The sequence below is a fragment of the Amblyraja radiata genome, chromosome 21 (assembly GCF_010909765.2).
Source record: "Amblyraja radiata isolate CabotCenter1 chromosome 21, sAmbRad1.1.pri, whole genome shotgun sequence".
Lineage (NCBI taxonomy): Eukaryota > Metazoa > Chordata > Chondrichthyes > Rajiformes > Rajidae > Amblyraja > Amblyraja radiata.
The window spans coordinates 4059309-4073586 of NC_045976.1; the positions used below are offsets into that span (position 1 = coordinate 4059309).

The 14278-nt window shown below is 44.0% G+C and overlaps 1 protein-coding gene across 3 annotated transcripts in view; it reads right to left on the reverse strand.

Annotated features, from left to right (window-relative positions):
- Positions 1-5439: 5439 nt before the first annotated feature.
- tmcc3 (transmembrane and coiled-coil domain family 3) overlaps positions 5440-14278 on the reverse strand; it is a 120914-nt gene continuing 112075 nt past the window's right edge. For all 3 annotated transcript variants that reach the window (XM_033039385.1, XM_033039386.1, XM_033039387.1), the window contains 2 exons: positions 13059-13194; positions 5440-7062 (listed from right to left, as the gene is read on the reverse strand). In XM_033039385.1, the coding sequence (XP_032895276.1) occupies positions 6757-7062; positions 13059-13194 (442 nt within the window). In that variant the 3' untranslated portion in view covers positions 5440-6756. The remainder of the gene's footprint in view (positions 7063-13058; positions 13195-14278) is intronic.

The window sequence follows — 14278 nt, forward strand, 5'->3', positions numbered from 1 at the left end:
TCTTTCATAATTTTATATACCTATATCAAGTCCCTCAGCCTCAAATGCTGCAGAAAAAACAATCCATGTTTCTCCAACCTCTCCTTATCGCCTATACTGTCTAATCTAGACAGCATTCTGGTAAACGTCCGCATCCTCTCCAAAGCCTTCACATCCTTCCCATAATAGGGCGATCAGAACTACACAACATGCTCCAAATACAGCCGAACCAAAGTTCGGCCAAGCTGTAAAATGACTTCCGGACTCATTTGCTGTACCCTGGGACAGCATCTCAATATTCTGAGTAATTTGTGGGAGGATCCATTTTGTGACTTTCATGAAACTCTGCAAATCTCTTGAACAATTATGTCCACAGCTTCAATGGCGATAGTCTGAGTTTACACAATGACTACAGCAGCCAGATATTGAATGGACTGCAGTGCTGCAGTGGAAGCTGAGCGATCATGTGGATTATGGTTGGGTTAAGTACACAAACAGTTGTGCACCACTTCAGGATGGGACTGAGCTCAAGAGTTTCAAAAACCTTGTTAAAGGTTGACCCCACTTTCTTCTGTACAGTGTTTCTCGCAGATCTGCCAGTGCACCAAGGATTTCATTGTGCATCCCCATCAGCTGGCTTCTCTACACTGCCCTATTTTACTCTTCATCAAAACTTGCAGCACAGAATTTGTATGGTACTTTCCCCTAGTAGCTGGCTGCAGGATCTGACCATCTGCAGATCACACCTCTAAGATGACATATACATGACATTATATGTGTGATGGAACGATCTAAACCACTAGTCATTTGTAATGTTAAACTGAGCAGATTATGGCTTCGTCTGAAGAAAGGTTCTGATCTGAAACATTGAAAGGCCATTCCCACCACAGATGCTGACTGATCCGCTGAGTTCCTCTGGCACTTTCTGTTTTGCTCAAAATTCCAGCATCTGCAGTTCATTGTGTCTCCATAGCTTTGTCTTTACTACTTTACACCACTGACAGGTCAGTTTACTATAGTAACCTAAACAGAGAAATTCACGGGTAGGTAGTGTCGACAGGAGTGACTGAAGACTGATTATGAGGTATGCTGCTTGCATTAAGTTTGAATGGGAATGGGTTCATTACACATCAGTTTTTTTAAATGCTTACTAGTTTTTTGTTACTTCAAGCTTGATAGGTGTACTAATTGCTTTCAAAATATAAACTTGACGGAATGCTCTCAGTAAGAAGAGGCAGAAGCAAAAAGTTCAGATACAAGATTCATATTAGTATTGAACTGACTCATTTATTTTTTCATTGATCTCATACATTTCCTAATTGATATGAACTCATATCTGGGCATCACCCAAGTTGAGGTTGAAGCCAAATCATTGGAAACCAGCATCTGAAAATAACCGTGTTCGTAATGAAAAGTGATCAGACATTTGTTATCAATAGTTCCATGAGGCAAAGGGTATTGCTTTCATTTGATACTGAACTTGGATCACGGGTAAGGGGTGACATGCACTGGAAGATCACAGTTGAATGGATTGATTGGTAATGGCTAGACAAGGCTTATTGAAAGAGCCACAGAAGTCTGCTAGAGCCTTGGAGTCTGAAGAAGGGTCCCTACACGAAACGTCACCCATCCTATTTCTCCAGATGCTGCCTGGCCCGTGGAGTTACTCCAGCACTTTGTGTACATCTGGCTTATTGACAAGAAGTGCTGTTTGATGTTTTATGTAAGATGCTAGGAATATAGATGCTGAGACTTGGAACTTACCAACTTACTGACTTGGCTTTTACCAACAGAAGGATGCTGAGTTAACCTGAAAGACTGTTCACTCTACCTGTGGTGATCAGTAGATCTGCCTGTGAGGATTTCTGCATCACTTGTTTAGGACTCCCTAAGCATGATTTTCTTTTTACTGAACACCCAGCCAATTCTGTCTTCTGTCTGTCTTGTCCTTTTCTTTTGTTGTTTTTTTGTCTGTTAAATGTATGTTTAGTGCTTCTTTAGTTTTGTATTATGTGGGTGGTGGGGACATTTTTTGTTATCTCTTTCCTCGACGGAGATGCAAGATGAGAAAAACATTTTTCACACAGAGAGTGGTGAATCTCTGGAACTCTCTGCCACAGAAGGTAGTTGAGGCCAGTTAATTGGGTATATTTAAGAGGGAGTTAGATGTGGCCCTTGTGGCTAAAGGGATCAGGTGATATGGAGAGAAGGCAGGTACAGGATACTGAGTTGGATGATCAGCCATGATCACATTGAATGGTGGTGCAGGCTCGAAGGGCCGAATGGCCTACTCCTGCACCTATTTTCTATGTTTTCCGTATCATATCTCCGTCCGCACTGTAGGCCTAACATCGAGGAGCTGGCGGACTCTTGCTGGGGATCGACCTCGGGAGCTCCAACCGCGGGAGCCTGCGGACTTAACATCGTGGAGCTGGTGGTCCCATGGTTAGGGACCGACGTCAGGAGCTCCAACCGCAATAGCTTCGACTGCCCCAACGCGGGAGCTTCGATCGCCGGCTGTTGGAGCTTTGATCGCTCTGACTGCGGATGGTTAGACTGCTCCGACCGCGGGAGAAAAGAAGGGAATAAGATTATACGTTATTGTGCTGTGGTGGATGTTTATGTTAATTTTTATGTAGTTGTGTGTCTTGTTGCTTTTTTGGTATGACTATGGCAAACCAAATTCCTTGTATGAATTTACATACGTGACTAATAAATTAATTACGATTTACGACAAAACCCTGAAACATGTAAAACATTTCAAAATCCAAACTTAGCTTTTATTTAAAATGCAAATACTGAAAATACTGGAGTATTGTGTACAGTTTTGGTCTCCTAATTTGTGAAGGACATTCTTGCTATTGAGGGAGTGCAGCGTAGGTTCACCAGGTTAATTCCCGGGATGGCAGGACTGACATAGGAGGAAAGAATGGGTGGACTGGGCTTGTATACACTGGAATTTAGGAGGATGAGAGGCAATCTTATAGAAACATATAAAATTCTCCAGTGATTGGACAGGCCAGATTCAGGAAAAATGTTCCCCAGGGATAGCGGAATCAAGGGGTATGGGGAAAAGGCAGGAACGAGGTACTGATAGTGGATTATCAGCCATGACCACATTGAATGGAGGTGCAGGCTCGAAGGACCAAATGGCCTACTCCTGCACCTATTGTCTATATCGATGTACTGATGTTGGGGGAGTCCAGAACCAGGGGTCACGGTTTAAGAATAAGGGGTAAACCATTTAGGACTGAGATGAGGAAAAACCTTTTTACCCAGAGAGTTGTGAATCTGTGGAATTCGGTGCCACAGAAAGCAATGGACACAATTCACTGGATGTTTTCAAGAGAGAGTTGGATATAGCTTTTAAATGCTAACGGGATCAAGGGATATGGGGAAAAAGCAGGAATGTGGTACTGATTTTGGGTGATCAGCCATGATCATATTGAATTCTGGCTTGACGGGCCAAATGGCCTACTTTCTAATTTCTGTTTCTATCCATATGAATGGAGCCAGCTTCAGGTTCCTAGGCATCCATATCACCTGGTCCCTTCACACTGATGTGGTGATCAAAAAAAAGCATCCTCCTATTTACTTCCTTAGGCATCTAAGACTCAATATGTCTGCGTTCTCTCGAACTTTTACATATGACCAATAGAAAGTATTCTGACGAGATGCATCTCAACAACCATTCTGCTCTTTTAACTGCCTGAACCTGCAAAGAGCGGTGACTTTGCTTGTCACTTCCTTCCATACAGTCCATCTTCATGATGCGTTCCATTAAGAAGGCTGAAAACATTAGCCTGCCACCCTGGCCATTCATTTTTCTCTCTACTACTATTTGAGAACAGGTATTGGAGCTTGAAAGCTTGTACGTTCAGCACTGATTCCGAGAGCAATCACCTCTTTCACACCCCTTTCCTGAAGTGCTGCCACACACTCTTACTCTTATCTTATTAATCCATTATAATTCTTTAATTATTTTTGTATTATCTATAATTTTTCACAATTGTCTTGTACTATCTGTTGTTTTGTACTCGTATTTATTTTTTTATTTATCATCATTGTATGTTTTTGCTCTGTGACTGTGAGCTTCATGTGCACAAGATATTTCAATGCACTTTGGTGTAGATGACAATCAATCTATTTCCTATTTATCTTCTATCTATACATAACTAAAGCTGTTCTTGTGCTCTTCCGGTTTGCGCGGTTTTTCTATTTGCGCAAAAACGGTACGCGATAGCACTATGATTTTTGTCAACTCACTCACCGTTCTGTGCTGCGAGTGCATCAAGTTTCGTTCCGATCGGTAGTATATTGTAAAAGTTGCCGAGGTTTAAAAATTGTTAAAAAAAAGCGCATGCGCTGTTTGATCTCTCTTGCCATGAGCACCGCACAGATTGGTCTCTTCTCCTGTCACTCCCCAAGACGGTCTGTCCATTCCTGCGCCATCACGTCTTTACTGGAGCTGAGGGACGTTGCGGATGGCCAGCGGAGGTCTCCAACCGGACACAATTTTCGGAGAGACCGGAAGCGGCCCAAAGTCAGAAATGTTGCCAAACACCAAGCGGAGAGTCTGATCCCGGCGGAGGAGAGCGTCCAGCGCCCACTGTGAGTTCCAAACGTACCACCATCGCAATGCCCCGCAGTTCCAGCCCCTTTCCCTCTGATTCCCCTCGCTGGCTCCCGCCCCCCTGCACTGTGGTACCTCCCTCTCCCCCATGGCTCTTCCCCCGTCTTCTCCGAGCTCTCCCCACAAACCCTCCCCTCCCCGCCCACACGCCAGTGCGGCCGTAGCTGCTGGTGCTTCCGGGCCGAGCCGAGGATCGAAGGTCTGGCTCTAAGGGCACAAACGGCTGATGCTCCTCCAGAGAATGCAAGAAGGGAGAGCAGCGGCAACCTCGAGTCCTGGGGAAGTGAGGAGGGAGTGTGGGGGAGGAGAGGGGATAGAGGGAGTAGGGAAGGGAGAGATGGAGGGAGGGAGAGATTGAGGGAAGGGAAAATGAGAGGTGAGGGAGGGATTGGGGACGGTAAGAGGAGAGGGAAAATAAGAGGGAGGAGGTGAGGCGGGAAGGTGGAAGAGGAGGGGGAATAGAGGGAGAGGAGGGGGGAGTGGAGGATAGGAGGGGGTATGGAGGGGAGAGGAGTTATGGAGGGAGGGAGTGACTGAGGGTGGGGGAAAGGAGAGGGAGAGAGGTGAGGGAGCGATTGGGGAGGGGCGGTGGAGAGGGGGAAAAAGAGGGAGGGTGAAGAGAAGAGAGTGCTAGGGATGAGGGGAAATGAGCTGCGCCTGTGCAGTTGGGGGCTATGGGTGAGTGGTGGAATATTTTGTTGGGGGACCAAGTCTTCTGTGTGACAGGGACCCAACTGGTCCCACTTAGTCTAATAAAAAATAAATATCTTTTCAAAAAAATGATCATTTAATTTGACCAGTGGATTTTAGTACACAGCAAACAGGTATCACATAACAAGTTTAATACAAATCTCATTATGAATCAAGTAATAGGACTAACAGGATCATTGTGTAGTCTGTGTGGAATCTCAAAAGATGGCTCACATAACAAACCTTTTTGCACTATCCCCAACCTTGGCCTCTTTGTGGTCACGTTTTACATTAATAGTTAAAAACCCTGTAAAATATCTCCCAAAAAGGTATAGCGTTCTTCATCAGTAATGCCTGGACAAATTGAAACCCATGATTAAATGTGACCTATTGTACTTGTATTAGTTATGGTTGCATTTCAGCAGTATAACAGCCCTGGTCCTAAGCACTTCTGGTGAGAGATTGATTGCACTTTTCCCCCCACATAAATATACATACATTTAAACTCATAAATATGAGAAAAATTCTTTAAGACCCGTGGTAATTGTATCTCGTGGTGAGATTTGAAAAGATGACTATACAGTACTACAGTGTTTAAAATTGTTCTCTTTCAAAATAATTACATACGACCAACATTTAACATACACCTGGATCATAGAAATGAACTCCAGGGAGGTCCACAGTTAAAAATTGGAATAAGAACATTGGCTGGTAACATTTACCTCAGAGATGGCATTAAAGTGTTCATTTTTCAGGACTGGTTTAATAGAAAGTTAATCCAATCCTGATTGATAAATCTTTCACACCAAGTAGCATGGTGGAAGTGTTCAGTAGCACAGAGCCCAACAGAAAGACAGTCATCGTGTGAACTTTCCACAATCTGTACTTTGGAGAGATTTGCCCTCCAGTTGTCTCTCTCTCTCCAAGAGCAGGTTTTAGGTAGACATAAGATGAAGATATTCAAGGAAACAAAATACGACGTTCTTGTTCCACTCTTCTTATTCTGTCTTGCTGTTTTCCAAGTGGTCTATAAAATAATATGTAATCAAAAAAAGTGATCCCTTCATCAGTATTCTGTTCAAAAAATCATCTCATGCAAGGAATGACACGCATCATAAAGTCTATTAAAAACAATGGGTAATGGCTCTGGACTGTAGCAGCAAAAGAAGATGCAGATGATTTTGCAACAAAATAATTTATTGGACAAATTGGCAAACTCCCGTTTTATGTTGGTATACAAGGTGGAAGTAATTTTATAACTCAGCTGGTCAGACAGCAAAAGGAATTCCTTTTCTCCAGAGATGCTGCTTGTCTGGCTGAGTTACTCCAGCTTTTTGTGTCTATCCTCGGTTTAAACCAGCATCTGCAGTTCTGTCCTATGCAAGTAATTTTATAAATTCCTTTATCATAGAATTTTTCCATTTGAAAATAATATCAGCCTGACAAGAACGACATCATAACGGATATATAAAAATATGCTCTGTCAGATACTGAAGCTGATCCCATTTCTTCCAACAGATGAAAATGAGCATCACTGCGCAGATTGTACACATGATGTGCAAACGGCTCTTCATGAGAGGAATGCTGAACTTGGCGACTGTGGAGACGCAGACAAGGATGACAGTCATGATGGCCAAAAGGACATTGATACATTTGGCCAGCAGCACCTTGGCATTGGCATTTTCGCTCTGCACCACTTGCTGCTGCTGCTGATGTAACTCCAAGGTGGCGAGGCGTGTCTGGCACGATTCCAGCGCTTCCTGCAGAACACACAACACAGGGCTCATCAGTGGGTGTGGCTGAAGTAGCCAGGTAAGGTACCACTTGGGAATCATTTTAAGCGGGAGGCATCTGCACTAAGAGAGACAATTAATGATTCGACCTGACGACCTTTCATCAATTACACGCTAGTTTCAGTTTCAGTTTAGCTTATTGTCATGTGTACAGTGAAAAGGTTTTATAGTGTGCTAACCAGTCAGTGGAAAGACAAGACATGATTACAATTGAGCCATTCACAGTGTACAGATTAGTGTACAGATACAAGATAATGGAATAATGTTTAGTACAAGGTAAAGTCAGTCAGGTTCGATCTAATGTGTAGGAAGGAACTGCAGATGCTGATTTAAACCGAATATAGACACAAAATGCAGGAGTAACTCAGCGGGACAGGCAGCATCTCTGGAGAGAAGGAATGGGTGATGTTCTGGGTTGTCTGAAGAATAGTCTCGACCCAAAATGCCACCCATTCCTTCTCTCCAGAGATGCTCCCTGTCCGGCTGAGTTACTCCAGCATTTTGTGTCTATCTCTGCCTTTTCCTTATGTTTTGTTGCAATCGAGAGATACCCAATACATTAATCTGTTCCTGAGGATGCCCGATTCAGGCTGTTCCTATCCAGACAATTGCACACAAGGCCCTGAAGTCATACAAGGTCAGTAGCCTGCTGTTAGATACAGTCATAGAGTGATACAGTGTAGAAACAGGTCCTTTGGTCCAACTTGCCCACGCCGACCAACATGTCCCAGCTACACTAGTCCCACCTGCCTGTGTTTAGCCCATATCCCTCCAAACCTGTCCCTCCTATCCATGTACCTGTCAAAATGGTTCTTATACATTGCGATAGTACCTGACACAACTACCTCCTATGGCAGCTTGTTCCATACACCTACCACCATTTGTGTGAAAAATTTACCCCTCGGGTTCCTATTAAATCTTTCCCCCTCACCTTAAACCTATGTCCTCTGGTTCTTGATTCCTCTACTCTGGGCACGAGACTCTGTGCATTCACCCTATGTAATCCTCCCATGATATTATTTACTTCCATAAGATTACCCACCATCTTCCTGCAATACATGGAATAAAAGCCGAGCTTGCTCAACCTCTCCTTACAGCTCAGGCCCTGGAGTCCTGGCTACATCCTCGTAATATATTTAGTGTATTTTTTAATATATTTATTACCTTTTTTAAGCTGCAGGCTGTTCCCGGGTAACAACTGGCATCCTTAAGTCTATTTTATCTACAGGTTAGCTCCATTCTGTAATCATATCTTCACAGTACTATAAAGAATGGCCTCAGTCACATAAGAAAGAACATTATCTAAAAGTGGAGAGAGAAATCTAGTTCTGCTGTCCCTAGGACATGATCAGTCTGAAGAAGGGTCTTGACCCGAAAGGTCACCCATTCCTTCTCTCCAGAAATGCTGCCTGTCCCGCAGAGTTACTCCAGCATTTTGTGTCTATCTTGGGTCCGATCAAAGATAGTCCAATGGTCCCTGATGAGTTCAGTAGTTCAGGACTGCACTTTTGGTCATGGTAGGATGGTTCAAGTGTCTGATAACAGCAGGGAGGAATGTCTGTGGGCAAAACACGACGGTGATCTTGACTGACATTTTAAACGTTACCTAGTTTCGAAATCACTGTGCTCGGATGACGGGAAGATTTTTCTATTCCCTAGCTCAGCAGTCTTCTCAAGACCTTTTGCAACCACACTTCCTTCACCCTAGTCAGATCCACGTGCTACTCTCATTAAGCAGAAATTCTATTCATACATATCAAATACTTTAAAAAATGTAGAGTCTCAAAGCATTTCCCAAAAAAGGGAAAATGCCAGAAATACTCAGCAGGTTCGGCAGGTAGAAAGAGAAACAAATTAATGTTCACAGGCATTTCATTTCAGATTTCCAGCATCTTCAGTTTTCTGATTCTCAAAATAATGAACTGCTTTATTTTATTTGGAAGTGTGCTGAATCTTCTAACATGACTTTAGAGAAACAGCGGAAACAGGCCCACAACCATCTTGGCAGATTTCCAGTGACCAGTTTTGCCAGGGCTCCTTGAAGCCATGCTCGGTCAAATGCTGCCTTGATATCAAGGGCGCTTACTCTGGAGTTCAGCTCTTTTGTCCATTTTTGGACCAAGGCAGTAATGAGGGCAGGAGCCGTGTAACTTTGAGCTTCTGTAAGCAGGTTGTTGCAAAGCAAGTGCCGCTTGATGGCACTCTCAATGAGTAGACTAATGGGGTGGTTATTGGCCAGGTTGGATCTGTGCTGCTTCTTGTGGATAGGACATACCTGGCCAATTTCCACATTGTTAGGAAGACGCCAGTGTAGTAGTTATACTGGAACAGCTTTGCCATGGGCACAGCAAGTTCTGGAATACAAGTCATCAGTACCATTGCTGGAATGTTGTCGGGGCCCAGAGCCTTACTGTATCCAATGCAGTTAGCTATTTCTTGATATCATGTGCAGTGGATCAAATTAGCTAAAGACTGTTGTGCCGAGGGAGCCAAGCTCACATCCACTCAGTTCCCCCCCTCTCAACTTCTCCAGTTATTTCCTCAAAGAGGAACGCCATCATCAAGTTCGCTGACGATACCACTGTTGTGGGACGTATCACTGATGGGGATGAGTCAGAATATAGAAGAGAGATCGAGCAACTGTCCATATGGTGCCAGCACAATAACCTCAACATCACCAAAACCAAGGAACTGATTGTAGACTTTGGAAGGAGTAGGATGGGGACCCACAGTCCCGTTTATATCAACGGGTCGATGGTTGAAAGGGTCAAGAGTTTCAAATTCTTGGGCGTGCACATCTCTGAAGATCTTTCCTGGTCCGAGAATACTGATGCAATTATTAAGAAAGCACATCAGCGCCTCTACTTCCTGAGAAGATTACGGAGAATCGGTTTGCCAAGGAGGACTCTCTCTAACTTCTACAGGTGCACAGTAGAGACCATGCTGACCGGTTGCATCGTGGCTTGGTTCGGCAACTTGAGCACCCTGGAGAGGAAAAGACTACAAAAAGTAGTAAACACTGCCCAGTCCATCATCGGCTCTGACCTCCTTTCCATCGAGGGGATCTATCGCAGTCGCTGCCTCAAAAAGGCTGGCAGTATCATCAAGGACCCACACTATCCTGGCCACACACACATCTCCCCATTACCTTCAGGTAGAAGGAACAAGACAAGAGCCTGAAGATTGCAACAACCAGGTTCAGGAATAGCTACTTCCCCACAGCCATCAGGCTATTAAACTTGGCTCGGACAAAACTCTGAACATTAATAGCCCATTATCTGTTATTTGCACTTTATCAGTTTATTTATTCATGTGTGTATATATTTATATAATGGCATATGGACACACTGATCTGTTTTGTAGTCAATGCCTACTATGTTCTGTTGTGCTGAAGCAAAGCAAGAATTTCATTGTCCTAACAGGGACGCATGACAATAAACTCACTTGAACCTGAAATCACAGGCCAGCCCATTCATTGGGGAAAGCAAGTTAGACTCTGGATGTGAACTTCCTCCACAATTACGGGAACGAAAAACCCATTCAGGAAGTGACCGAGGCATCTGCACACCTGCCTCACAGTTACAGCATCTGCAGAATGTGCACTTTGCTGGTGGTGACATATAGTATGCTTGCTTCTATTATTAAAAAAGGGAACTTACATTAAAACTAATATCAGCATTCTAAAACCAGCCATCTCAAGTTGCAGGTCTTCTGCCTTAATTAGGCTTTAAAAAAAAAACCCCAGTCATTGGGGAAAAAAAAGCTTTTCAGATTCAGATTCAGATTCAGATTCAGATTCAGATTCAATTTTAATTGTCATTGTCAGTGTACAGTACAGAGACAACGAAATGCATTTAGCATCTCCCTGGAAGAGCGACATAGCAAATGATTTGAATAAATAATATTAAGTGTCCGGGGGGGGGGGGTGATTGGCAGTCACCGAGGTACGTTGTTGAGTAGAGTGACAGCTATTCCTGGACCTGCTGGTTCGGCAATGGAGAGACCTGTAGCGCCTCCCGGATGGTAGGAGGGTAAACAGTCCATGGTTGGGGTGAGAGCAGTCCTTGGCGATGCTGAGCGCCCTCCGCAGACAACGCTTGCTTTGGACAGACTCAATGGAGGGGAGCGAGGAACCAGTGATGCGTTGGGAAATTTTCACCACCCTCTGCAATGCCTTCCGGTCGGAGACAGAGCAGTTGCCATACCATACTGTGATACAGTTGGTAAGGATGCTCTCGAAGGTGCAGCGGTAGAAGTTCACCAGGATCTGAGGAGACAGATGGACCTTCTTCAGTCTCCTCAGGAAGAAGAGACGCTGGTGAGCCTTCTTGATCAGAGTTGAGGTATTGTGGGTCCAAGAGAGGTCATCGGAGATTTTGACTCACAGGAACCTGAAGCTAGAAACACGTTCCACCTCCGTCCCGTTAATGTGGATGGGGGTGTGCGTGCCGCCCCTGGACTTCCTGAAGTCTACAATGAGCTCCTTGGTCTTCTTGGAGTTAAGGGCCAGGTTGTTGTCAGCGCACCATGCTGCTAAGTGCTGGACCTCCTCCCTGTAGGCCGACTCATCGTTGTTGCTGATGAGGCCAATCACCCACACTGTTATCAGGCTCATGAACTAGTCACAGCTGTGGAGGCCAAGGCAATGGATATTTTTAAGACAGAGATAGATAGATTCTTGATTAGTATGGGTGTCAGGGGGTTATGGGGAGAAGACAGGAGAATGGGATTAAGAGGATCAGCCATGATTGAGTGGCAGAGTAGTCTTGATAGGCCGAATGGCCTAATTCTGCTCCTATCATAATGATATTCATCATTAATTCTGCTCCTATCATCTCTTTCACACTCCCTTCCTGCTGGTTGTGTGACGTACTCTTACTCTTAACTCTATCTCATATGGTTATTCCTTTACAGTATTTGGTTTTTTTTGCAGTGCAATCATGAAACATTTTGCCATTTTATTCTTGCCGTGTTTATTGTTGTATTTATCATTATTAAATAAATACTGTTAACTCTGTGATGTATCATTATCACATGTATAATGTTTACTCTGTAAGCTTCAAGAACCAAGTAATTTCCTTATACCCAGATGTATAGAACAATATAAACTTGTACTAAGTTTGTACAATGTATTAAAGTGCTTTGGGGGAATGTCTTTTGTTGTATTACATCTGCCTCACTGGCCTGGAACATCAATGTTTAAGAAGGAACTGCAGATGCTGGAAAATCGAAGGTAGACAAAAATGCTGGAGAAACTCAGCGGGTGCGGCAGCATCTATGGAGCGAAGGAAATAGGCAACGTTTCGGGACGAAACGTTGCCTATTTCCTTCGCTCCATAGATGCTGCCGCACACGCTGAGTTTCTCCAGCATTTTTGTCTACCCTGGAACATCAATGATTCTCAGTCCACAGATGTTGCCTGAACAGCCGACATTGTTCTAAGTTCCAGCACCTGCAGTTTTTCTCTTTGTTTTTATATTACATTATCAGGACTGTTGTCCAAAACACATGTTTTAAAGGGTAATTTAAGGAGGAGCTATTGAGAAAAAAGTTTTTTAGAAGAAAATTCCCAAAGCTTGCAGCTGAAGGTACAACTACAGAGGAGCAGCAAATAAAGTCCGAGGGGGTCAGAATTGGAGGAAGACGCAAGGGCTGCGAGGCCAAAGAAAGGTAACAGAAACATAGAAACATAGAAAATAGGTGCAGGAGTAGGCCATTCGGCCCTTCGAGCCTGCACCGCCATTCAATATGATCATGGCTGATCATCCAACTCAGTATCCTGTACCTGCCTTCTCTCCATACCCCCTGATCCCTTTAGCCACAAGGGCCACATCTAACTCCCTCTTAAATATAGCCAATGAACTGGGAGGATTGAAGTTAATCAAAGGCCTTGAACACAAACTTGACAATTTAGTGTTAGTGGGAGTAGGGGAAACAGAGAGTTTTATCAGAAAACTGCAGACCTGAATGTCACGTGCCCTCTCGTATGACTGGTAGGCTACTTTCTCCTCAATGCTTGCCAGCTCTTGCTTTAGATCCATCGTCTCATGTTGATGAAGCTCAGAGAGGTCATTTAACTGATCTTCCAGACATGCCAACCTGAAACATTAAAATAGATCCTTAGATCTAGCACGTATTTATGTAATGAGTTTGTCTTTCAGTTTCAGACTTGTAATTATGCAATCTGAGTATACCACCTTGAACAATTACAAGAGATTCAAAAGCATTTTATATACTAATAAAATTTGTGGGGCGGCACAGTGGTGCAGCGGTAGAGTTGCTGCCTTACAGCGCTTACAGCGCCAGAGACCCGGGTTCGATCCTGACGATGGGTAATGTCTGTACGGAGTTTGTACGTTCTCCCCGTGGCCGCGTGGGTTTTCACTGAGACCTTCGGTTTCCTCCCACACTTCAAAGACGTACAGGTTTGTAGGTTAATTGGGTTGGTATACATGTAAATTGTCCCCAGTGTGTGTAGGATAATGTTAATGTGTGGGGATTGCTGGTCAGCGTGGGCTTGATGGGCCGAAGGGCCCATTTCCGCGTTGTATCTTTAAATTAAACTAAACTAAAATCTATCAGCCTGAAGTGTAGACACTTGTAAAACAGGAAATAACTAATTTTTACACTGCTAGTTCCAATAAACAGGAATGTGGCCAGCTCCCAGCCTGGCATTGTATTCCACTGTTCCCATTTGTGGATCTCCTGCTGTGAACTTCAGACTTCACTGATCAGCTTTACTCTTCTCCTCCTGCATGGTCCAAACGTGTCAAAGGAGAATTGCCACATCTAGTTCTAAAACTGAGCTTAGAGAGAGGAGCGTGTTGATGGTCAGATCCAGATCATGGGCTGGGGTATTGCCGCATGTACCGAGGTACAGTGAAAAGCTTTTGTTGCATGATAACCAGTCAGCGGAAAGTCAATACATGATTACAATCAAGCCGTTCACAGTGTAGATACATAGATACGTGATAAAGGAAATAATGTGAATAACGTTTAGAGCAAGATAAAGCCTGTGACTCTGATCAAAGATAGTCTGAGGGTCTCCAGTGAGGTAGATAGTAGTTCAGGACCACTTTCTAGTTGTTGGTAGGATGGTTCAGTTACCTGATACCAGCTGGGAAGAAACTGTTCCTGAATCTGGAGGTGTGCGTTTTCACAGGTGTACCTTTTGGGAGAGGGG